Raw genomic sequence first — 27194 nt, forward strand, 5'->3', positions numbered from 1 at the left:
AGCGCAGGTGCATTGTCAGCAGTGAAGTTAGCCTGTTGGACATAAATAAAATACCTTCATTGCCATAAGTTCCTGCATCAAGACCGCATTTTCCAGGTCCAGCCTCTGGCTGTCTCCACGAGGTTTAACATCATAACTAAGGGGATCAATATGGATGCTTTCCAGCTCCAGCATTGTCAGTTTCACTGCTGCCCTGTCATTTTTCAACTGCTGGATGTAATCCTTCAGCCGCTGCTCATCCTCCTTTGTAAATTCTGTATCACAACTGCTTGCAGTTGAGCTGGTAGTACTGGAAAGAGAAAGAATAGTGGTAAAAACAACAACAAACAACATTCGGAAAAAAGTATCTGTATTTTTACATCAAACACTCTCCCAATATTTCATCAACACATCTGAATCTTGCTTAAGAGTTCACAGAAAGGGCACATGTAGCATGGACTAGACATTGCAGAGGGGTGTGACAAATTCAGAAAAAAAATTAATTCTCTGAGCTGCATGAGAAAATTGAATCATGTGACAACTTCTCTGCAAAGCCAGATATTTAGTGACATAAAACTGAATTACTTTTTCTGGAATGGTGTCTTCTGAAACAAGTCCTTTATTTTTAATTTTAAAAATAAAAAGCTACTGAAGAGTTCTTAGCAATCTAGCAGGCTGAATCTCTCTCTGCTGCTCAGCCACTGAGTCTTCATCTTCCTTGGGAAAAGCATCTGCTAAGAAAAAAGAATCAGAGCAGACCTCATTTAAATCTGCTGATGGCAACCGCAGTTATCATCTCTTGATATTTTTAAGGAGTTGCAGGATTTTTAATAAAAATAATCAGACTTGGTGGAACTTCTCCTGTCTAAAGGCATAAAACCAATAGCTGCCATTAGCCTGTCCCACAAATATTTACAAAGAGATTGCAGAAAGGGAGAATTGATGTCTTATAGCAGGGGTGGCTCAGTGCTGCCTACTCACCTACATGCATGCCAGTGCTGCAGGGGGCAGACACTGATACAGCCCTAGTGTTTCAGGGCTGAATATAGTTGCAACAGCACTTAAAGGAAAATAAAATGCCATGTTGTTTCTATAACCTCACTCAAAGCTGCCTGCTGTCTCCTGAGGTCCTGTAATCAGCTGCCGGGTGAGGGATAAGTCATCCATTAACTGTGCTTGTCTGGAATGCTAGATGATCTCAGTTATCAGCAGGGGAATAAATCACTTTCTGTATCAAATTGCACTGCTATTCAACATTTTTGTAGGAAGAAAAAAGGACCCACCCACTACATGCTGTGAGAGTTGGGATGATGTTCTAAAATATGTTATACATATGGAAAATGGTAAGCCTATCAAGACAGGCTTGATTTTTCTCTTTTGTTTTGGTTCTACTTCAGCCAAAGTTACACTGATTTTTAAGTGCCCCAAATAGTTGCCAATCTTCCCACAAATTCCAAGCACAGCCTTGAAGGAGATGGTGTATTGGCAGGTCTACAAAGATGTCTCAAAATCCTTCCCTCTCAAGGAATATTGCATTACAATTCTTTGCTACAGTTCTCTGTCAATATCCCATTATTCCTTAGTTTTCTTAGGGATAGTAGATGCCATATTTACCACAAGTGTAAGCAGGTCTTTGCTTTTATTTTCATCCATTTCCAACTTCAGCGAAGTTAAAAATACCCAGTACATATACTATGCAAGAAGCCCTTTCAGGTTGAAGCAAATTTTTGTTTATATTTGGTTCTTCATTGCAGAATCTCAAAACAATAAATCTTGCTTTACTGAGTCTAAAGATACCTCTCTGAAGTATATAATGATATAAAAATCATGGGGATAGACAATGTGAGAAATACTTAATTCTGTACTAAAATAATCTTGCAAGTTTTCTCAGTACTCATATTGCACAGTTTTTCTGGATTAGATATAAAACAGCTGGAGGAAGGACAGCTTCTAAAGCCTACAACAGGCTTTGCATCTTGGGACACAAAGAGCTCATCTCAGTTTTCACTTGCAAGGGACAGAAAACCTAGCTCTCCTGCTGGAAGTGAAACCTGAGCAAAAATGCTGAAAATCTATTGTTACATTGTGCTGAACCTCACACTGGATATTCACAGATTCTGGCCATAGCTATGCACATATATTTTCAGAGAGAGCAGTTCAGACTGAGGAAGACAGCCTGGGCTGTTGCCGGTGATACTCAGGCTGCTTTTACTTCAGTCCTGGCTGCCTGCCTGACTACAGCCGAGTTGGCTCCTCTGGTGAATAGCTTGCAAGCTGCTGGGTTGGTTTTTATTTTGTTTTGTTTTGTTTTTTGTTTTTTGTTTTTTAAGGTGAGGGAACCATCCCTAGGAAGCTGTCTCAGCCAGCACACAAAGGGACAAGAAACTTCCCTCCCCGCCCCTGACACTTAGCAGCAAGCCCCCACTCAGCAGACCAGAAACAGTATAGGTTGCAGAAAGTGGAGGTATAAAGCTCATTTTAGGTTGCTGCATGATGAGGGACAGAAACAAGGCTGCGGTGCTTCTGAACTGCCACGGGACAGCTCTGCAAGGGTGTGTTCCCCAAAAAGCCCCACCATACAGTTCTCCACAGCCATAAAGTTAGTCCATTGATCTATTTAAGGGTCCGCAGCTGGTGAACATACGATCCTGGATTTCAGATACTGCTCTCTTCCTTTTAACAGCAATCAGGACAAAGGAAAGGAGACTGACAGAATGTGTATGTAGTATAAGGCATCTATCCAAAAACCACATGAAACTTGCAAAAGATGTGTAGTTTCTCGTTTCTCAAGTATATAGGTAAGGATAGAGAAAGGTTCACAGCTTCACCACACCTGGAAGAAATACAACATCAACCTGCTCATTCTAACTGCTGTTGCATTCAGAATAAGCAAAGAGAAATTTTCTTCCCGCTTGCTTCATCTTCAAGCCTTTTACAATGATGTCATACATACATCTAAAATTGATTTACACACACAGCCTGGGGAAATTATGCAGGTTGGTATAGTGCCACATGCAGTTTTATTTGCTGGCATGCATCTATGTGTTTGCATGCATATATGTGTGTATAAAATGCAGCGGATGGGTGTAAATGTCTTTCAGCAGTGCCTCTGTGTGAGTAACTCCTGTACTCTACACAATTTTGCATATAAAACCCTATATAAGCTTCAGTTCATCTGTTAAAAATCAAGTCAATAAACAAATATATAACTCAGCAATGGTGCACATAATACAAAAGTTGATAGAACTAAAATAACACCATCAGAACCGAACCCACAAAACGTACTTTAACGTCTGCACAGCACCTTATATATTTAAGAATTAAACTGATACACAGTATACATAGATCAACCATCTTCTAGCTGAACATGGTGGCTTGCGATCTGGAACAGCACAAAGCCAAAAGATAGTAATTTCCCAAGAAACTAAAAAATACTAGCAAAAAGGCAAACAGTATATTTAGGTAAAATCAGAACCTTTGGTGAAACCACCCTGTTTCCTTCTGATAGTCATTCAGTCTAGCAATGAAGTGTTACACAGGTAAAATTAAGGGGATATATATCCCTTGGGATATTTCTAAATAACTTATTTACACACTTCAGCTAAGGTAATCTCATCTGTCAGCTACTTATCTGAAATCTGAGGTGACTCTGATGAGAGATACGGTCCTAGATTTGGCTGAGTTTAGATATTTTGTGACACTGCATGTTAATGAACCCCTTTGTCTATAAGAGACCAGATCTTTCCATCCATCAGTCCAGATGTAAGGCTGGGCTTCGCAGCACTGCAGGGAATAAAATCCATAATTTTCACTCAGTGTTACAAATGGAGTCCTTTTTTGCTTCCTTCTTTTTAAGGTTTAATCAGTCAAATCTTGTTGCCAATGTATGTTCTATAGTTAGCTTTTGTCCATTAAAATAATTATGACTTCCAGCTAAACTGAAGACCTATTTCTACTTTCAAAAAATGAACTGGCAGCATTATTGTGCTGCTGCCAGCCAAATGAGTTGAAATGCTTGCTATTATTTTTATTCACTTCACCAGTAACAACCTCTGTGATGCTCTTTCATTGCATTTCATTTATTTTCATTTTAGTTGCTCCCTTTCACAGTCTTTTGCCATTTGCCACCAGTGGCTCCCAAGCATTTATTTTCAGAAGTATGTTCACTGATTTGACATTCAGAATCTCATTTGAAATGCCAAAGCTACAGATGGGTCAACAATTCCACTATAAGTCCCCATTCTATAGGATTTCAAACAGCAGGGATAGTTACTCATCACAAGTCCAAGCAAAGGAGAATTTTCATCATCCCACTACTTCTTTTACTCAGTTGGTTTCAGAGGGCAAAGGAACAGCTATGGTAGAACCAGTCTTGCAGATTCAGAGTATGGTTGAACCCAGTAATCTAAAAATCTGTTCATTTCAGTGCAGTGCTCCCCACGTGGTGGTTCACACAGCACTCACTAGTGATGTGGGCTTGTTGTACTTCCCAGTTTTATGGACTGCCAAGTTTTTTAAGACAAAAGAAAAAAAAAAAAATTAAGCCTGAAGGAACAGCTAGAAATCTGCTATCTGCTTTCCTGTTCTTGCTTAGATTGCTATTGTCATGGCAAAGAAAGGGAAATTGAAACCATCAACATCACAGAGTGCTGGAGGTCAGCAGCAGTGGGCTATCTGTCTAGAGCAGCAAGGAAACCAGTGACAAGGGGGCATGCATGAATGGCTTTAGAGAGCTGGCAACAGGCAGGGTAAATCCAAAAAGCAGGAGTAGGGTCCTGGAGAGAAACAAAAGGATCCAGAATGACAGAGAAATTAGAGATAAAGACAAAACTTTCTATTTTTTAAACCTGAGACAGAACATTTACTGATATAAATATAATAAAAGTGTGTGTCTTCTTAAACAGCACAGATTTTCCATGTACGGCCTGGCACAGTGTTTTGTATCAGCAAGCTGAAGAGGGGAATGCCTCTATTTTGAGACAGGATCCACATGAAGGAAAAACTTGAGAACACCTCTATCACATACCACTTGAACACAACAGAAGGAAAGAAGACTTGTATTTCGTGACAAATCTAAAGTTTCATAAATATCTTCACTGATATGTATGTTTAGACAAAGAAAAATGACATTGTGTGTGGCAGGAGGGGAGAGGCACAAAAATGTGCAAGTGATGATCACATCAGGATGCCCAGATGACAAGTTCCCACCTTGCTGTGCTCCCATTGGGTGAGAGAAGTTTTTCTTCTCATGTTCTACATATAGCAAAGCATTTACCTTATTCAGTACAATATTCTGTTCCATGTAAAAATTATCCTACAATGATAGTAAGCTAAAACATCTTTCTTGCACACAGAAACATATACATTTTTATTTTTACACTTCATGACACAGTTTATACTGATGAATTTTGAAATCCTATGCCATTTTAATCACACTCTGCTGAAACTGTGTCTGCTCAGCCAACATATTATGTACACATATACCTGCCTTGCCAACTGTCCACCAACAGTTTATGGTAAACAACAAGCCTAGGAGATTATTTTTCTCCAAACACACACACACCTCCCTCCCTTATCTTCCCCCTCAAAAAAACAAAAAATGATGTTCAACAAAGCAAGAATGTAAAAACTGTATTCCTACCAAATACCTCAGTGAAAGGCTAGGAGAACAGAGAGTAGAACAGGAACACCACACATATCCCTGTCCCCCTTCCTGCCAATGTTCCCCAGTCAATACTGGCAACTATGTGAAGTATTTTCAAGAAAAAACAAAACAAAGAAAAACTACACAAAAAACCCACCCCAAAAAGAACCCCTATGCCTTGACTATATACCAGATATCTCACCAGCAAGAAAATACACTGAGATAGGTCTGAACAACCAAAAATTTCTCCTTCAAACAACAGAATGGAAAACAAGTTCAGTCTACATGTGGCCACTTACAGCATGGTCACATGGAGGTGTAGATATGGCATAAATGCATGCAGACTGAGGCAAGTAAAGTATTTGAAACAGCTTTGTATGTCTTCCTTCCAAGGCCAGTAAATACTTTTGTTACAATGAGTGATCAATGTGTCACATCGATTTCTGAATAAAGACACAGCTTTCTTGGACTGAAAGTACACCATAAAACTTCTCAGAACCAAATGTCAGAATTGACCTCATGTTTGAACCCTGTTTCGTCAGGTCATGTTTTTGCTCAGTTTTTAACTATTCCATGCTAGTCACATGGCAGGAAATAAGATCCTTTGGAGGAGGCATCAGCAAGAAGACGAAATTATATACTACTAAAATTAACTTTTAGAAGTGTCAAAAAATGACAGCATTTGAATAAAGAACAGAAAGAAAATGAAGTTTTAGAGTGAATCTGAGAAACCAAAATAACTTCTAAAAAGAAAAATGTTTGCCTATATTTATCCAGGATGCTTGCCAAATTCATATCCATACACAAGCACACATATTCACTTGCACAGAGTACAATTATACTGCAGGCAGACAATGACTCAAAATGAAGCTGCTAGCAGATGTATGGAACACTTCTGCAATAATAGGTCATTTAAGTTTCTTTATTTTATAGGTCTTCAGAAAAATAGCAACATCAAGCCTTTCCTGGAAGATCTGCTCTGTCTGTCATGATGTTCATTTGCCACTCCACATACAGAAGAAGAGCATGGGAAGGAAGGATTTGTAGGCAGGCAAAGGGGAATGAGAAGGTAGAGGAAATGGTTTAAAACAAAATGGTTAGATTTGGAACATTTAGAAAACAATTCTTGAGCATGCCACAAGGTCAACAGCAGCATACTTCTGATCTCTGGTTCTCTGTATGTCTGTGCTGTCTGCAAACGATAGATGTGAGTAAGAAGCACATGATTTGAGTTCCAATAAAGCAGGAGGAAAGTCACTGAAGTAAACCAAACATAATGGTTTTGCTCTTTATGGGGAAGATAAAAGTTCAGAGTCACATTTGCAATGAATTGATACAAAACCCTTCCTGGCTGAAGATCCTCAGTCTAAAGGCAATCAGACCACTGAGGCATAGCGATTTATAAATTCAAGAAGTCAGTGGACTCAGGTGAGGGAGGAAGTTCAGCAAACACAAGATAACATAACTTTTGGCTTAAAAACAAACACCTGGGGATTAGGAAAGCAGATGAGTTGCCGTTACCTTGTGTGGCTGTTGGATGATAGGCTTTCCCAGGGCTGCACACTACAGCCAGTGATTGCATAGGCTCCTCCGCAGCTCCCATCTAGTTTCATCAGCAAGGCTTTTGCTGCATTCTCAGCTGTCTTTCTGCAGTCATGGGCTCTCTTGAGCATCTGGGTGACGTTTTCATCACCTGTCTGGTCCCCTAGTTTTCAAGCAAACCATGTTTCAGAGCTCTGAGGAGGCTAAGGCAAGACTAAAGATCCTTCTATGCACTCTCAGTTTATATCAAGATGATGTCAAGAAATTACCAATCTGTGATGTAAAAGCAACTTCACTTCCGCATGAGCATCAGTGCTAAACAGGCTACTGGCCTGAATGCATCTCTCTCCCAGCAGTAAGCTCCAGGTAGTTGTTGCTCTGCACACATGTCTTAGATGCTTTACCTTAGCCAGCCTGTCTGTTTGTAACGGTGCATTTAGGTCTGTGCATTAGGATTAGGCAAGGATTTCAAATTAATAATACACAGGAAACACTTAAATTAACAGCATGCAGTGCTGTTTCACTGAGTGGTAATTTCCAGGGCTTTTTCTCGCAAGCACCTTTACCTCAACTAATGGTTTACCAGAACACCTTCTTACAGATTATCTTCCCAGCTGGCAGAATTAATTGCCTTACTGCTTAGAAGCAGCCTTTCGGCATTTACAGTCATGCATTAAAAAAAAAAAAAACACAACAAAAGAAAAGCAGCACTGGTGTTTATTAATTTGCTGTAACTTCTAGTAGTTATGGAGCTGGTAAGCCCTCCCTTCGGCAGAGGCAGGAGAGAAACCCGTACTGTCACTATTCTTACAGTCCTAACTCCAGCTGAGTCAAGTCATTAAAGCAAGACATCTTAGTGACTACAATGAAAGTTTCATCAAAGCTGCAATATATTCACACTTTGCCAAATACAATACAAAGATGTCAGAGAGTAAAGTGGGGTTTTTTTATATGTCAGATTTTAATTTCATCCTTATTTGAGTCAAAGACCAGTTACCCACACTTCACTTGCTAAATGAAGTGAGTGCAATAAAAATAACACTAATGCAGAAGACAGGAAGGGAGAATGTTCTTTTAAGAGCAGCTGGATGTGCTAGCTCTGTGGTGCAGAAGCAACTCCCATGAATTTCCACTCACAGATGTTGATATAAAGCCCAACTTATCTTTAAACAAAAAATCTTCTATTTTATTGAGGTGTTTTAATCAAATTTCACAGGAAAATAAAGGTACATGAACAAAACACAACTTCCTTCAAGCTGTGTTATGTAATGGGAAATTTGCACAATTTCTATCACAGGGCTGTAATGGATAATACCTATATAGGCAGACACCTATATAAAAAATAAACTACACTCTCTTTCAGAAAATTAATGCAAGATGCAAGCCTACTCAAACCCAAAGTATTTCTCCTTTTCTACCACCTATGCAATGGAACAGCCAAGACTAAATTAACTTTTGCTGGCCATTGATCTTTGCCAGCAGGGAAAGCTCCCTAGCACATTGTAGAAAGGAATGAGTTTGGAAGAGAGGTGGATGAAAATCTCAGACACCCACTCTAATGTTTAGTGTATGGCACACACAGCACAGGCCAGGACAGGTACACAAGGGCCTGCTTCTAACACCGGGAGAGGTGCAAAATAAGGGGCATGGTTATCAGCACAGTGACTGTAGGCTGAGTGCATCTGTAGCCACCTGAAACAAGAGGCTGACCATGCCAGCCAGATGGTCACTCTACTCTAACAGCTTTCCATTTACATTTCAGTGACTCCTGAAAAGTTAATGTTATAATACTTTCTCAACCACACAGGCTTTGTCTCCCTCTACTTGAAGATTACTATGGCTAACTTCTCCTATCAGTAAAACAATCAAAACTAAAAATCACAGATTAACATTGTGTGAACACCTCTTCCCATCAGAAAAGTGGAACCAGCAGCAAAGTCAAGCTCCAAACTGAACTGTACATCAGATGGCTCATTCCACTGTTGAGCAGCCTATTAAAAAACTCTGCCACCTAGCCACAAGATTAACTATCCAGGAAATAAGAAAAACCCAGAACTCATAGTCTTATATCCCCAACAACACAGTAAAACATAAGATTGAACATTTTAAAGTTTCAGAGCAAAAGTAAAATATGGGGTGAAAAACCTAGAGAAATTGTTTTTGCTGTTTTGGTAACTATTCAATGCTACTGTTGTATTACCTTAATCCCAGTTTTTCCTAGACTCACCTCACTAAAGGCTGAGTATAATGTTGCTGCTTCAAACAAAATCCATACTTTCAGTTAACACAGCTGCAAGGCCCTAAGACACATATGCCCCTGAGTACTGTTTAGAAATTCCACTGTATAGCTGCATGCCTGTAGCAGCCTCACCACTGCCAGAACAGTCATCACCCTGTGACAGTACATGCAAGTTAACTGAAATTGGTGGTGAATTTTATTATTTAATTCCAGTCTCTCTTTTTCTTTCCCCTACTTTATTGGGTGTATAAAATGATTTAATTACTGAAAAACAATAAAAGACCAGAGATCATTCTTAAGTAATGCATCAAGAGATGATTCACTGTTACAACTAACTCTAATGCTATCTGACATGCAAAAAATATTTTAAATAAAGTGATTCATTGACATCTTACCAACGGAGCCAACACCTGCAGCTCTGAACTGCCCAAGAATAAGACTCTGCTCACTTTCTGCCAATGCCAACAGGAGCTCATATGCTTCTATACACTGTTCACTGAAAGAGAAAAAAATCCACAGAAAAACAAAAATCACACAAAACAGATCTGCAGTTTAGAGTGGAAGAATACTTACAACAGCAACAACAACAAAAAGGTAGCTGATGAACTGCATGTTTCCCTACTACTTGTCTAGCAGCAGCGATACCAAATGACACAATACACATAGCTTCTATCAAAAGCATTCAACAGCCTTTCCTTCTTTATGATGGTCCCAGGTTGGCCTCAAGTAATGCAAGAAATTAAAACAAAGTGAATGATCTGATGTGATGTGAGCTCCAGAAGCATCCTTTAAAGTCAGCAATAGGAATGATGTTTGACATAGTCGCTTGATAAACTTATTTCAGGCTTTCTTCACTAAATACAGTACTCTATACTGTACTAGGTAAGTACTCTATAGGAAGTATAGTAAGAAGGGAAGGAAAAGTAAAAATAAAAAGGAAGGGAGAAACAAAGAGATAAAGGAAAAAAGAAGGAGGGGAGGGGAGGGGAGGGGAGGGGAGGGGAGGGGAGGGGAGGGGAGGGGAGGGGAGGGGAGGGGAGGGGAGGGGAGGGGAGGGGAGGGGAGGGGAGGGGAGGGGAGGGGAGGGGAGGGGAGGGGAGGGGAGGGGAGGGGAGGGGGAGCAGAAGGGAGGAGAGGGGAAGGGGAGGGGGAGGAGAAGGGAGGACAAAGAGAAAAAGGGAGGACAGGGGAAGGGGAAGGGAGGACAGGGGAAGGGAAGGGGAAGGGAGGAAAGGGGAAGGGAAGGGAGGGGAAGGGAAGGGAGGGGAGGGAAGGAAAAGGAAAAAAAGGAAAGGAAAAGGAAAGAAACAGAAGGGAATGGAATGGAAAGAAATGGAAAGGACATCTTGCTTTGTCCTGGCTGTAAGATATTCTTCCTTACAACAAAATGGATCTAAGTAAAGTTGTGAGTCTCTCATTTCTGTTGCATTCTAATGTTATTGAAAAGATACACATTAATATGCTTATTTGCAATTTACGTTTCTTTGTAATTCCGTTAAGCTGAATGCATTCTTTAACAGAATGCATTCTTTAAAAGGTACACAGTTTGTCTTAAGATTAGAACTGACTGTCCCAAATTAGTTGCAGCTGAAGGAGTTAAATGACACAATCTTTTTAGATATAGTTTAAAGCAAATTTAGATACGTGTAAACAAAACCAAAACAATTAATCCACAATTCCAACAGATGGAATATGAAGTTCCTCTAGATGATGTGAAGTACACTATTCCTCTTCAGTCCGCTAGTCTTGTGAATGGTGCCACCCTAATAGACAGAACTTGTATCATAGGACTTGATACAGCAGAGACAGTTCAATCCAACACACAACCCCTAATTCAACTGTTAAATCAGTACTTTAAAACAAAAAGAAAATTCTATACATTTCTATTAGATCAAGTTGACTACTGCCGGTGAACTAGGCTTGAAATAGACTTGTATTAATAACTCCAGTTCTGTAGTTTGTCAAGTAGTTTAAACAAAAGGGGCCCTTTTTTTTCAGGGAGAAAACCAAAATAAACAGTATTACTATGGCACACCAACAATTTCACTCTCAGAGGTTTTTATCAAGTCTCCCCTGCTCACTCTTTTTCTGGCTAAGACACTCTCTACGTAAGTACATACCTGTACTGCAGTGCAAGCCTGAGGGCTGTGGCGTTCGACTCATACTTCCCAACAAGCATGCTCATCCTCTCGGCATTGCTCTTGCACTCTTCCAGTGTTATTGTCAACAAGTCATTCTGGGATTTCAAGTGCTCAATACGGCTGTAGAAAAGGAAGTAATTTTCAACCTTCAAGCTTAGCTTGCAGACACTGTCCTGAAAACTCTAGAACAATCATATTTTAAAACAACAAATACCACTTGGTCTACACAAGATTTTTAACAAATATGATCAGTTCTGTGTCCCATATCAAGAGTCATAAGGATAGCAATTTCTCCAAGGACAGCCACTTCTCTCCTTCCCATAAAACGTATCCATAATGCTGTGCAACAGCAGCAAGCAGAAAGCTGTACCCTTATTTTGTAGCCACAAGACTGTGTAGGACAGCCTCATAGTTAACCTTCTGCTTAATTTTTCTGCCTCCATTCCTCACTTCCTGCTGCCACATTTGCTTCTTGTTTTAAATAGCATATTCACTAGTGCTATGTGTGGGTGTGTGTAAGGATCATGCAGCTGCATAAACAACCTCTTTATTTGGAACATCCAGAATAACTATCTCAGTTGAAGAGGTATTTTTGATTGTGATAAGTGAGGTAACTTCCAAAATGTGGAGTTTCTATGACACAATGAAACCTTAAAAAGTTCTGGCAATAGACAAACAGAAGCTCTTATCAGGGCTAAGCTGTAATATTCTTCTCAACAATGCTAGCTCTGAATCTGAAAATGAGGCTTCAGAATATCAGTATTACTGTTTATTCTCACTACTCATAACTGCACTATGTATCAATGTACTACACCTAATCGTAAGAACTGGACATATGCTGAAAACAGAGGGGCACATGATTTCAAAATTTGGACAGGTGGCTAATGAAGAAATCAGTGCCATCCAGCTCTCTAAAATCACTGACTTTTTAAAAACACATGAAGAAGAAAGGCTAGTATGCTATTTATTCAGTGATCAGAATGAAGTCCTGACTTTCCTAGCTGCTAGAACCCTCAGATTCTTCACTTCCATAATCTTCTTTGATGCTTACTATAATGTTGTCTGTGATATATGTTGTCAAAGCAAAATTGTGCAGTGTACAGTAAAAAAAAAAAAAAAAAAAGGAAAAGAAAAAGAAGGAGGATCCCATTTTGCATCACTACAAAAGCATGAGCTACAAATAAAAGAGATATTGTATTGATCAGACTGAATTTGAGACAGCTGTGGGGAGGAGAGAACTTGGAAGGCAACATGCTAAGACACGATTCTCACATTCCAGATCCACAATTTTGATTTTATGTGCCAAAGAGGACAGGAATCATTGGTTTTGATAGATCTTACTGAAGGATAACACCAGCACTAATTTAACTGCAACTGGAAGCCTGCAATCTTCCTTCTACAGACCTAAGTCTATTTACTGGCATATACAGCACAACACCATACATCAGTACATTAAATGATACAATTATGTTGTAATTCTGTTTCTTCAGGGCAAAACAAAGCAAGCTAATTCCAGAATGATGGATACTAAGTTATGGGAATCCTTACTTTTAGCAGTGATATGTCTTATTAAAAATGATGCCATGTCTACTTGGTCAGCCACAGACAATGAGACTCTACAGGGCAAATTGTCACAGGTGAAGGTGCCATGCCAACCTAATAATGCATGACCAAACTCTCATACAAATGGCAAGAAATCTTTGGCATATAATTCAATCTTCTCTTCATCAACTACCTTCCATGTTTATCTGAAGTGTTCATAAAGGATTAAAAAAGGAGTAGCTTTAATCAAGCTAATAGCAGACGACATATCTGAGCATATCTCATTTTCACGTTACCTGTTTAGTCTCTCTGTCTCCACTTCAAACTCTCGGATTTTACTTTCTGAGATAGCAGATCCATGTGAATAAAGAGTCTGGAAGATTTCCTGGATGTTTGAGCAGTCTTGGAGGGAATGTGCCAAATGTTCAGCCACAGTACTAGACACCTACACAGGGTCGTTAACAGATCATTGTGAATTGATAACCACTGGATTCCTCACACAGGCTGCACTAAGAGCTGCCTTTGCTTGCATGCACTCACATTAAGGCATTCAGAGTTCAGTTTTTACTATGAACTTTACAATGAACAGAACATTTACAAATCTCCACATTAAGAAGCTCTTTTGATTTTAAATTCTACTAACTAAAGGCTGAAGACAACTATTTAATAATACACTTTAAAAGCTAATATGCAAGTTATTTACTTTCTTGAAAACAGTCAGGGCTAAGTTCTTCAGTGAAACAAATATTAACAAGCAGTAACAACAACATTATGGATTTGTATCAGCATTACAAACCAGAACCAAGTTCTCTGTTGAATGGAAGTCATAAAATGCAATTGAACAGTCTTGTCTCGAAGAAGAGTAATTTGAAGGAACTGACTCCAAAAGTATCCTCTTCAAGTCACTGAGAGAACGATTTCTAGCCACCAGTTATGAGCAAATGGGATCTTAATACTGGGTGAAATATTATCTGTTGAAGTATTTTTCTCAAAATAACTTTTAAAGCATTTTAAGTTAGCTCATATATTAGTTTAGTACAAAAACAACGCTACTTTTAATTGAAGACTGGTTATGTTCAGAAGGTATCATGCATGCACACAATTATTAGTCCTTACCCCTATGCTGCTGATTTCTGATCCTAAGACAGGTCTATCAGATGATGAAGACTCTGATCTTGTCTTTGACAACTTCACTCTTTCAGCAATCTGTAAGTCAGAATGCTGCACACGTTACACATGAACCACACTCCACAAAGATTACACAGCCTGCCTTTGTTCACTAGCTACACTTGCAAACCTGTGTAAAATTGACACCTGTGTTGTGACTGAGAGAATCACCGTCACTAGTGTTTAATTCTCTTCTGTAGCAGAAGTTCATGGGCCTGCTTAGGACCCCCAAAAACTCCTGGGAATTCTAGATATCTCTCAGTTAATCACATACTTAGACAGCAGCTGTGCAAAATGAAGCCTGCTCTGCCCAGGTACTGAGAAGCGTTCCTGGAACACACAAGAGCTCACCTTGGCTATGGGAATGTCATTGCTGCTGCTGCTCGTGCTCAGCTCTCCTGTGCTGGGGTTAATGGGTCGATTGGCAGAAGTGAGACGACTTGGGCTGGAAGAGCCTGTTGCCTGCACACTTTGCAAACGTGTTTGCAGTTCCCGAACCTACAATAAAACATAACATTGTTTATTCCACTTTTATGGTTTAAATAGTTTGGAGATTTTCTCATTGTCTATCCCTGCCTAATTGCTTCAGACTTGAACAATGAAGTAATATTTTGCCCTGTGGTGGCCACAAAGTTTTCATGGGGGGAACAAAGGAATGGAAGTTCTTTTAAAATTCCATTGTTGTCAGTTTTTAAAACTATTTGCAATGTGGAAATATGCAAATGTAATACTGTAGAGAAATTGCTCAAAGTTTTGGCTTGTTTTTTGCAGCTTTTCTATATAGAAATTATTATCTCTGGGGTGAAGCTTACTCTTCAGCCTAAGATTATGATGCAAATAAAATGAAGGTTCAGCAGTTAACGGAAAGTGTTGAAAAAACTCGACATATCGCAGGATGACTTTGTCATATTTTAGGGTCAAAGAAATGAAAGTAAAGCTACCACACCGTGAGCAATGTACAGACAAAAAAATACCAGCAAAGTACCCAACCAACAGTCTGCAGAAGCTACCTCTAACCATGCACTGCAAACATTGCACAGGCCTCATAACACATCAGATACTTGTAGAACTGACATCAAAAGATTTTCAAAAGATTTACCAAAGGGTAAAAAAAATAAATAAATTCAGCAGGAGCCAAATTGTATCTGAGCTCAGGATTATAGCGCTTTCCTTGGAAAGACTGTTAACAGAGGAACAACAAATGGTCTACTTATCGCAACAATTAAGCCATAAGGTAAAGTGACAGAGCTGGTTTTTCCCACAGAAACTCAAAGAAAGAGTGTGAGATGAGTGAAGGGGGAGAAAGCCATCTGAAGAGAAAATTTCCTTGAATATAGACAGTTTAATACCAAGTTTCTATGCTGATTTTGTTGGAAAAGTCCATCTGCAAAACAGAACTGGTGAAATTTTACCAAAAGTACAGTGAAATAAAGGTTCAGTCCATTTGATATCCACCTGTATCATGAACGCAACTCTGACTCCTACTCTCTAAACCAGTGTGGTTTTATACTAAATACAATACATTTACACAAAGACCTGACTAAGCAAGCCCAAATCCCTTAGTAAAAAAAGCAAAATTAAAGTTGAATCAAAGCTTAGGCTTTCTTCCGCTACAAGCTCATGAAGTATGTGGTCAGTGCTTCATCAATCTCTGCTTGCAGTTCTCTGCAAAGCATATACAGACCCTTTCAACCTACTGCACTAAGGAATGAGTTCAAGCTTGAACTCCCTCCAGTTGTCAACACATCTTATGCCTCCTCTGATCTCCTACAAGTCTGCTTCTACTGCCATGAAGAGTATCCCTGCCTCTCCTTCAGTTGTATGCAAAGTGAAGGTTAGCTTGCCTGAGGAATTGTCAAAATAACAGAATTTTTAGGTATGTGCAAATAAAAAAAAAAGAAAAAAAACCCTTTGTGTTTTATGTATCAGAGAAATTGCATGTTACTAATAAAAAGCTGTAGCTGGCAACAGCAAGAGCACATAGAGGCTAACTGAACTCACACCTTCCCTGTTCAGTCACGGAGCACTGTTACACCTTGAACAAAATCTGATCAAATCCATTGGTCTGTTAAAAAAAAACACAACACAACAACAATACACCACACAAAAGAACCCCAAAACCAAACCAAACAAAAAAACTGAGCAGAGTGTGTAAAGTGCACATTCATTGCACATATCGTCTCCATATTTGCAGCTGAGGCCTCATTCATTCATGCAGAAGTATATCATTTCAGCATGGGTACAGCTGCATTAACACAAAGCTTAAGGACAGAAGTGCTCTACTGATGCAAACAAATTGTTTCAGCTTGCTAATATACATAAAACTGAAATAAACCATGTATGCATGTCTCTACTTGCAGATGTGGAATGCCAGTGCAGACAGGATTTATACTGTGGCATCAACACTGGGGGAAAAAAAAAAAAGCACCAAAAAACCCCACAACCCTAAACTTCATTAAATCAAATCATGTTTAGTATTAATTATTTTAACCCAGGCTGTTACAAACTAAATTAGCCAAGTACTTAAGCTACAGCATTGCTTAAAAACAAACAAGCATACAGGAAAACCACTAGAGAAGTAGCCTTCATAAAATCAAATGCCTGCCTCAATGTCTTACTCTAAAATTGCTAAAATATTCACCTATGTCCAGAAGCTAGCCCTGGAAGATTTCAGGAAATCTTCCTGAACCTACCAGGAAACTGAGTACTAAAGCTGCTTAAAATATGAAGCATTCATTGCCTCCAAAGTTTAAAACCACCTTATGTAAGGAACATACTACATAAACTTCCAGCACAGGTAAGTATTCTCTGTATTTTATAACTGAGCAGCTGCTATTGGCTGTGATTACACAGCCAATTATTCTTAAGGACCTGTAACACAACAGCAGCAACAAAAAGAAAAATGAACACACCTAAGTCTGTAGCCAGGCAAAACTTCGCTTAGGAAAGCATTTATAAAAGAAAACTCACAGCACAGCCACAATCTGTGCAAGTCACTGCTTTAATACTTTAGCATAGAAGCAGCTACAACTTAAAAGAAACTCTGCATATTCATGCTTCTTGATGTATTTACTTATTCAGGCCTTCATTTGATAAATTACATGCTGAATTAATTGCTATAAATAACTGCACTAACTTTAGCAACACTGAGGACTGAATAGTAATCCTGAACAGGATAACAGGGCAAGTGTCTCTGACCTGTGAAATCACTGATCTCACAGTTCACACACTGACTGAGCCAGAATCTCATGACTGGGCTGCTCACCCACTGGACTGACCAGAGTCAGTCCAGGTAACTATTTCTGGCCACCAGCGCTCCAGTGTAAATACAGCAGTATGCACAACCTCCTCAGAAAGTACTTTTCCACACTAGCAATAATTCTACAGGAAAAAACAAAGGAAGACCAAAGAACAGGACTCAAGAAAAAAAGAGTTCCAAAGAGCCAGTTTCTTCTCTGTGCTGGTGAATGCATAAGTTGCAAAAAGACTAGTTTGGAAAATATTATTAAAAATTGTCTCATCACCCCTGCACGATACTTCCACCAGTCTTAACAGTTGTTACCAAGGTAATAAAAATTTTTCTGAAGGTTACATTTATTAGTAGAATAGAATACAGTATAGCACATGAGACACAATAAACACCCAGAAATGCGAGAGAGAGGAAGGACAGACATTAAAGGAAATGTATTACAAAATTGTCAAAACCAGATGGGTGAATGCAAGTAAAGAAAAAAAATTTAAAAATTGAGATAGATAGTGGCTGGCAGGCACATTCAATTCTATGATCAGGAAAAAAAAAGCAAAAAGGAGGTGGGAACAGAGAAAAAGAAGAAACCCAAGGAAACATCTGTAAAATCTACAAATAATAAAAGGAAAGAGCTAAGATCTTCTAAACAGCTGGAGGAAGTCCAAGGAATTACAGAAGTGCTCGAACCTTGGAAATAGCATGAGTAGGGGTATTAAGTGAGACACAAGGCAGCAAAGCCCTCAAGCTTCAGAGCAATGCATAGCCTAGATACCAAGATTAATCAGGTGCAAACAGATGCTGTCAAATTATTAAATAACTAGAAATTTTGTTTATTAATTTTTGGTGTTTAGCAGTGTTAACCGATTTCTTAGCTGCATTTCTAATTTTTTCCTTTGAATGCTGAGAACTGGAGTAGGAAATAGGGAAAAAGAAAGCATAATTTCTTGTACCTTAAGAACTAAAGAAAAAGACAGCAAGGGTAGAAGAGAAAAGGGGCTGACTCAGTACGGTAATGCTGGTTTTATTAAAGACTTTGTGAGTGATTAACAGGCATCATGGACATGTTTGCAGGAATGCACAGTGGGTTATAGAAAATAGTTCAGTGGAATATGCTCATTATCTACAATCACGAATCTAAGAAGTTTTTTACTCTTTTACACATACATACTGAAAACTACATGATCTGTTAATGCATCCTAAACAAAAAACCAGACTGACAGTTTTTGTCACTGATCTCCACAAAAAGATACCTACTGCTTTCGTTTCTAAACCAGCTGCTAATAAAAGGCATGCCTGTGATTCTTTTCTTCCTAGGCTACTTGTGACCTGTTTCATCATGCAGTAACTTTGAACCCTTAAAATAACAACATTTTTTCCCCAGCATTTTAATACCACTTCAATTTTCCCTCCCTTTTGTACAGAGGAGAAAGATGAAGTACAACAAACCACAGGGTACGAATACAGCTCTCTCACTTTCTAATTTATTAATGCATACTGCACAGCTGTGGAGGGGAAGATGGAAAATGAAACATGAGCATGACAAGTCAAGCTGCTCTGACTGTTGAGCACCCTTCCCAGCCTCAAGTACGTCTAACCTTTCAGTCAGGCCTAGTGGTGATTATTTTCAGCCCCTCTTAGGTGATTAATGCCAGAGGAAAAAATGTCTGATTTCCTACAGGTTGTTTATTGTGGTTGACTAGCTTAAAGAATTCTTTTCTCGTACTTGTAAGGGCTATCTCCCCAGTGAATTCTATGGAGAGGAATGAGCATAGACCTGCACTCATCAGTTTAAAGAAGACTTTTACAGAATCTCTCTCCTCTGCAAAGATGTCTGCTTTCAAGAAATATGTAAGAACCTGTTACTAGGAGCATTACTCCTCTACCTGATCTGAAAATCAAGCTGCAGTTTGAACAATTATTTTGAGGAATTGAGAAAGGACATAACACACAGTAACAACAAGCTATGGAAGATCATGTATGCTACTAGGATTTATATATACAGCTTTTTAAAGTAGCAGGAGATGCTACAGGGACCTGAGTGATATGAAGTATGTTATCAAACAAGCACTCTTCTGCTTTTGACACCTTTTGACAAAGGTCCCTCATGGAGTGCTCCATGCAGGAAGATCTGGATACTATTCCTCTATAAAGGATGACAAAGCAACAAAAGCAAAGGGTGTGGCAGGATATGACATGGAAGGTGAAGGGTGGATTCCCTAAAAGCTCTGAGCACAACTGAAGAGTTCTGATCCAGGGTAGCATGCAGCAGAAAAAAACACAAGTGAGAGCAGTAAGCCTATCTCAGGCTTTTTCTCATTTCATGTCAGATTAATCATGGAGCATTTCCATATCACCCTGGAAACAGAAACAAAGCTCTGGTTTGGTAACTGCTAAGTGGAGATACTGCTGCAAAAGCGAATACCATTCAGCCAAAGGAGATAGAGAGTGGAAACAGCTTTTGGCTGCTACTTCAGGTTTCTGGTGTGCACCAAGAGACAAGGAGACAGAACAGTTCAAGGATCATTTTAAGCTGTGCAAACTGATAATAATCTCTAAAGTCCTATAACATATCAGTGTCCTCTAGCAATCTGGAACAATACCTTCTGATCCCAACATGAATGATGCCAAAACAAGGACAGTCGAGCAGCTCCCTGTGCGAGGTTTTTTCATCTGAGAACAATGTGGGCTCAAACAATGCCTGCGAGGCCAAGGATCCAACTCCTTCTGGGTTTGGGTAGGTTTCAACTCCTCAAAAGAGGATTTTGGGTATTTTGGTACCTGGGACAAGGTAATCTGGGAGAGCCCTCACACTAAAATGAACTTTCTTGAAGTAGGGGCAATCTGGGCATCTGGAGAGATCGTCCACTAAAATTGAACTTTTCTACTCTTCATGTTTTCATGAAGGTTTTAAGTTAAAGATAGCTAAAATACTAAGCCCAGATTTGTTCTGGTCAGTTTAGTGAATTGAGCTGAGTTTGGTGCAGATACGGAATAATCCTCACAGCTACAAGCCTTTGATGAACTGAACAAGTTGACATATGGCTTATGCAGAGAACAGACCCAACAGACTTCCAGAGCCAGAAGCGCATTTTCACTTTAGACTTTGTTCTTCAGACCAGCCTCAGGGAAGCCTGAATGATGCCCACACCCACTGCTTCTCATGCCATTGGGCTGCCTGGGACTGTGCTGAGGCACTACACATCTGGCAACCATCATGGACAGTAATTAAAAACCTCACAACTTCTACGTCACAGTCATGATGAAATTTATATGTTGTATCAGTGCTGCTGATCCAGCTCTCCTGGTGGATGTTATACAAATATTACTTTTTCTACTACTATTTAAACAGTTACTACATATAGCAGTTGTAAATAGTGCTGACCTGATTTCAACCTTATTCACATCTAATAACAACACTAATCCCATGAACTGGTACAGAAGTTCCCCAGCATTGTATCTGTACTACTGGATTCAGGATTATGGTCAGCTATGTGCAAGCAGTTTCTAGGACCCAGGCCTACATAGATTTTATTTTTAATATGGCAATATCATACAGAGGTAAAATAAACCTCTATGTTATGAAATTAGCTGCTACACTGCAGGCACCCTACAGAAGTGATTACCTCATTTACTAATGACCCACGAGAAACAAACTCCGTATGTATGTTGTTTCTTAGTTACCATTCTAGAAAGTCCCTCAATCTGTTAACTGAGCACAGTAAATACCTAATTAAATTAAATCTCCAACAAGCCTGAGAAAAATGTATTGAAAGCACTCTGCTTGATTACAGACATTGGTCTAACATAACAGACAGATTGATTTGGTCAACTTCAAGCTTATTCAGTTTGCCCAATTTAATTTGAGAAGAACAATAACTAAATTTTAGTTGGATCTCTTTTCCCACTCTCTAGGGAAATAATCTGAAGTGAGCCTGAGTTCAGGTGGCATACAGAAAGTATTAATAGGTCAAAGAAAACGTTTATTTTGTTGCAACTGTGGACATAAAATTACATCTGACCTCTGTACCAGAGAAGGTCAGGGAGCAGATCATCTTAATTGTTACTGGAAGACATATAGCGGGTAACCAGGGGATCAGGCCCAGTCAGCATCCGTTTATGAAAGGCAGGTCCTGCCTGACAAACTCCTTTTATAACCTGATGACCTGACTATTGGACGAAGGAAAGGCTGTGGATATTGTCTATCTGGACCTACAAAAAGCATTTGACATGGTTCCTCATAAAACTCTCATAAAAAAACTGGCTGCTCATGGCCTGGATGAGCACACGATCTGTTGGATCAAGCACTGGCTGGACAGTCAGGCCCAAAGAGTGGTGGTCAATGGAGTCAAATCCAGCTGGTGGCCAGTCACAAGTGGTGTTCCTCAGGGCTCAGCGTTGGGACTGTTTTTGTTTAACATCCTTATTGATGATCTTGATAAGGACATAGAGTGTATCATCAGTAAGTTTGCAGATGACACCAAGCTAGGCAGGAGTGCTGATCTGCATGAGGATAGGGAGGCTCTACAGAGGGACTTGGAGAGATTGGATTGTTGGGCTAATGTTAATGATAAGGGCTTCAACAAGGCCAAGTTATGCACTTGGGCCACAACAACCCCAGGAAATACTACAGGCCTGGGGAAGTGTGGCTGGAAAGTGTCTGGCAGAAAAGGACCTGGGGGTTCTAATTGACAAGCAGCTGAATATGAGCCAGCAGTGTGCCCAGGTGGCCAAGAAAGCCAGTTGCATCCTGGCTTGTATTAGAAACAGTGTGACCAGCAGAAGCAGAGAGGTGATTGTCCCCCTGTACTCAGCACTGGTCAGGCCACACCTGGAGTGTTGTTTCCAGTTTTGGGCACCTCAATTCGAGAGAGAGATCGAGGTGCTGGAGCGAGTACAGAGGAGGGCATCGAAGCTGGTGAAGGGCCCAGAGAATCAATCTTGTGAAGAACACTTGAAGGAGCTGGGAATGTTTAATTTGAGGAAGAGGAGGCTGAGGGGAGACCTCATCAGTCTCTACAACTACCTGAAGGGTCACTGTAGAGACCTTGGTGCTGGTCTCTTCTCACAGGTAATTAGCGACAGAACAAGAGGGAATGGCTTCAAGCTGCAACAGGGGAGGTTTAGACTGGACATTAGGATTTTTTTTTTTCACAGAAAGAGTGGTCAGACACTGGAATAGGCTGCCCAAGGAGGTGGTTGAGTCACCCTCCCTGGATGTGTTTAAGGGTCGTTTGGATGTGGTGTTGGTGGATATGGTTTAGGGGAGAACTTTGTAGAGCAGGAATGATGGTTGGACTCAGTGATCCCAAGGGTCTTTTCCAACCTGAATAGTTCTATAATTCTATGATTAAAAATGCAAGTATGGTTTCCAGTGCAACAATTACACAGTGTTGCTGACAGGGTCATATGACATGAACAGACTTTTCTGGTGCAGGCAATAAACCAGTTCTGCAAATTCAGGATGATATTAAAACCTGTATTTCAATAAAGTCTTCTATAGGTGCAAACTAAATGAAAGCTGAAAAAAACCCCAAACCTGCCAGCTGTGCAATATAGAGACTAGTTGATTTTGTTAAGCTCTGTACCAATCCAACTTTAATACTTTGTCTACTAGGGAAGACATCTACCCAGTCTGTCCAATAAATATCTTCTTAATTGAAGAAGAATGAACATTTGAAACAGCTTGCTGTATACGAAAGACAGCTCATAGTCTCTACAGAGCAATTCAACGCTCTCCAGGGTCAGTGGTCTGAATACAACTTAGGTCAGTAGTGTCCCACTGCTGCCATCACCCAACAATTGCTCTAGCCACTTATATGAAACAAGTTGATTACCTCAATTCTGTTTCCACCAGAGATGCTTCCATAACAGAGGTATCAGTAACAGACGCAGCACTCCTGCTAACAGCTGCAATAGACAGGCTAGTAGCTACTAGATCAGCATAATTAACACACTATCCTTTCAGCCCTAGGCCCTGCCTATACTAAGGAAACTGTGATATTCAGTGACATAGCTAGGTACTTGTGTGGTTCCACAAATGCTTGGTTTCACTGGTGATTCCAGTGTGTAGTCTGACCAAGATGAGCAGTATCTGCATACACACCTAATCCAACCCTTTGCTACTGCTGGCAGCCAGACAACACCTAACAGTTCTGTGCAAAGATAACTAAGCCTAGCCCTAGAATTAAAGCAGCGGTTATCTGTTTTTGCTCCAGATGTCCTGTTTGAACAGCGGTTAGCTCTCATTCTTATTCATTCTTATTTGCTTTCTCAGCACTTGTAAAGATAAACTAAATTCAGAATTTGCTTTGCAAAGTTGAACAGGACAATCTCTTTAAGTCACTTCTCCAAGTAAGCTGTCCATTTCTCTGACCATCTTCTGTATCTTTTTTTGACAATTTAAATGGAACCTTTTCAAGCATAAGAGATAAGGACTACATATAACCTTCCAGACAGATCTCACCACTCTATACTGTCTTTCCAATCTCTTCTGGAAATAACTTCTGGTACATTGTAGGACTTAGGTTGCTACCACACATCTCTGGCTCAGCCCACGAGGGTACAAATACCAATTCTTTCCCTTTTTCTCTTTTTTAATAGAGCACCTCTGGGCTGTCAGCACAAACTTTTGTTACCCATCTTTTAAGCACCTTAATTTGCATTGCATACTTCTCAACAATCTAAAGAATTTTCTATTAATTATATCTTCAAGGCCAACTCTTTTTTTCTTTTTTAATATTCTAATACTGATCTGTTTCATCTGTAGTATCAATATCTGACTTTGTGTAAGCAAATTTCACAGGCAAACACTTGAGTTCTCTGTCTGCTTGTTCCCCCATGCCACAATCTTGCATTAAGGTGCATAACATCTACTTCTGTTGCTCAAGGAGTAGTGCTGCATCTGGTTAAAAAGAAGTGTTACCACTGTAATACCAGTCCAAAAACTTCATAACTGAAAACGACTTACAGATATGGTATACATTAAAACGAAATTTTACAAAGCAAAAGTTGAAGTGGTCTTGCTTTATATTACAGCAGATTACTATTCTTCCTTCATCACACATACCTTTTTCAGTGTTAAGAGAGGCTAGTGAGTTTTGCAAAGCTAATTTGTGGCTTCATATCTGAAGATCAGTCTCACACAGTGCAGCCTCATGCTAAAATGATGCAGTCTCTACAGAGCAATCTTATTTTAGAAACACAGTATTTGCATAAAAGGTAAAGAGCAACACTTCCAGTAATTTTATCAAGATACGGTGGTCTAAATAGGCACTCAAACTGAACACAATCTGAAATTGCCCATTTTAAAACCAAAATTATTTCACATAAAGACAAAACTCTGCTAATTTAACAGGGATAAAGTTACATTTTAAAAAAAGTAAAACATATTGAGGATTCCCTTGGATCTTTCATCTTTTTTGTGAATGAATTTCCAAGATTTTTTTACTTTGGACCCCTCACAAAGCATAAGGCCTTTATCTGACCTTGCAGCACCATAAAATGTAGACAGGGAAGCAGGACATGGATGGGACTACTCATTGTTAAGTACTGAGAATTATTATCCACTGACAGGAGTCCTGCTCTTTTTCTTCCTCCTAATCACAAATTGAATTTCCATCAAAAACAAGGAAATATTTGTTGTTTATAGGAAAAAAAAATGCCTCACAGGAAAATTCACAAAATTAACATCTGCTTTCTCTATAGACAAATTATGGATGCTTCCTTGCTGATGAGTATCAGGTTTTCTGCTAACACATCATTTCTGCCAGCAGACTGCTGTACACCTTGGCTGTTCATCACACACTCTTTTTAATCATGCTCAGTTGTGTCCTAGTTCTGTACTTTGTACAGCTCAGCTTTAGAAACACAAAGCCTTAGAGCCAGTACAGGAATCAAAATGAAAGAGAAGCTTGTTCTGGTGACAAGATTACACAGGCTAGGAGGAAAAAGAAGCCATCATCTATGCAGCAACCTTACCCTTCTACGCAGTCTGTCTCTTTCTTCACGAATAGCATTCATCGTGGCCTTGGTCCTGTTCAGCTCCTCCTCTTTGCTACACAGCATGGCTGTGAGGCTCTCATTCTCTTCCCGTAAGCCAGCTAGCTCCTTTTCCCATCGAGATCTCTCTTCAGATAGATTTGGATAAAGGTCATGTCCCAATACGCCCTCAATCTCTTCCACAGTCTGCAAAAACACAGTCACCGAAACAAGAAAGCAGAGAAAGAGGATTAAAAATGACTAATGGTGCACAGAAGTGTGTAACAGGTAACTGTAGATATTTCTGTGTACATACCCAGCCCCACACCACCATTAGTTTGCTTAGTTTGGTAAGTAATATTAAACAGAATTATTCAATTTATTTTTTTTTTTTAGTTTAACCATTTTATTAAAATATTTCATGCTGACCAACACCAAACCAGATGGATGTTTTATATGCAAATAATACATGTCACCCAATCCCAACAGTTTAATCTCAGAAACTAATTAATGACTTCTTTAATGATTGAGCACAGTGCTTGATGTTTACCTGCCTGAAAGCAGTGGCCTGTGAATGTGCATGGCATGGGGCCTTTCTTAGTTCTAGACCAACTTCAAAAAAGTGCAAGGAAAAGAGTGGGACAGTAAAAAAACTAGACTCCTTTTCCCCATGCCCCTGAGCATGTTCTTTCCTACAGGTGACAGAGAGACAGAAGAATGAAAACTTGGCCTTGGCTAGGCTTATACTTGGTAGGCTTACCAGAAGACATTAGAGCCTTCCTAGTGCCTGAAAAAGACTGGATTTCTCTGGGACATATAATGTCATCCAGCATTTCCTGCCCCATTGCCTTGCTCAGAACTGTGCCTTGTAGGCACCACTCCGCATGAAAGGTATTCAGCAACTTCCATAGGATGAAACTAAACCACAGGCATGCATCACCAGCCAGGGAATACTGCCTGCCTAAGCCTACTCTCAAAACAGGCATTCAACATGCTGAAACACAGCACAGCACTCAGCATGTCAGGTAACTTCTGGTTCTACTACATATGTTGTGCCTGTGCTGATTTTTTTCATTTATGGAAGACGTTTGCAACAAGAAAAAGCCTCCAGATGAATCTTACAAAGCTTCTGAATCTCTCTGAAAGTGGTCTGCATTAAAATGGGAGGCAGAAACATGGAAAATAAATTGAGTATATTATATGATGCCACTAGCAATCTAGAAAGTCTCATTTCATTGGACAATTCAAGAGCAAGTTATAGCTAAAGTCTATACTTTTAAGTTTAATATGGAAGATAAATAACTCATGTACCAAGGTTAAAATTAATCTAGCTCATTGTTTTATTCAAAATGACTGTATTTTTATAAATAACAAAAATTACTAACTGATGTTTATGTCCTTAATTTGAGAAGAACTAAAAGAACCAACTAGAATACACCTGAAAATGACAAACCAAGTTAAAAATACAACTGCTTTTTTTCTGCAAGGAATCTTCCTAGTGTTTTCAGCACTGTCTGACAGTGAGATACCAGTGAAATTTTATTATTTGTCCATCATAATGACAAGTTGGTTATTTATTATTATCAATACATCAATCTTAAATAACAAATTTTGGCTACAGGAAGACTCCTGGGGGGGGAGAAGACATTCATACAAAAGGAAAAAACCTATTTTAAACAACTAGTTCAAGACATCATGATGGAAGTAGCAGAGACA

General features: G+C 39.5%; 1 protein-coding gene across 4 annotated transcripts in view; it reads right to left on the bottom strand.

Annotated features, from left to right (window-relative positions):
* MCC (MCC regulator of WNT signaling pathway) overlaps positions 1-27194 on the bottom strand; it is a 211012-nt gene that overhangs the window by 26916 nt on the left and 156902 nt on the right. For 3 of the 4 annotated variants that reach the window (XM_051641985.1, XM_051641982.1, XM_051641983.1), the window contains 8 exons: positions 25479-25685; positions 14606-14752; positions 14204-14293; positions 13384-13532; positions 11525-11665; positions 9800-9900; positions 7145-7328; positions 55-289 (listed from right to left, as the gene is read on the bottom strand). In XM_051641985.1, the coding sequence (XP_051497945.1) occupies positions 55-289; positions 7145-7328; positions 9800-9900; positions 11525-11665; positions 13384-13532; positions 14204-14293; positions 14606-14752; positions 25479-25685 (1254 nt within the window). The remainder of the gene's footprint in view (positions 1-54; positions 290-7144; positions 7329-9799; positions 9901-11524; positions 11666-13383; positions 13533-14203; positions 14294-14605; positions 14753-25478; positions 25686-27194) is intronic. The other variant, XM_051641981.1, reaches the window with a different exon arrangement.

The sequence above is a fragment of the Apus apus genome, chromosome Z (genome assembly GCF_020740795.1).
Source record: "Apus apus isolate bApuApu2 chromosome Z, bApuApu2.pri.cur, whole genome shotgun sequence".
NCBI lineage: Eukaryota > Metazoa > Chordata > Aves > Apodiformes > Apodidae > Apus > Apus apus.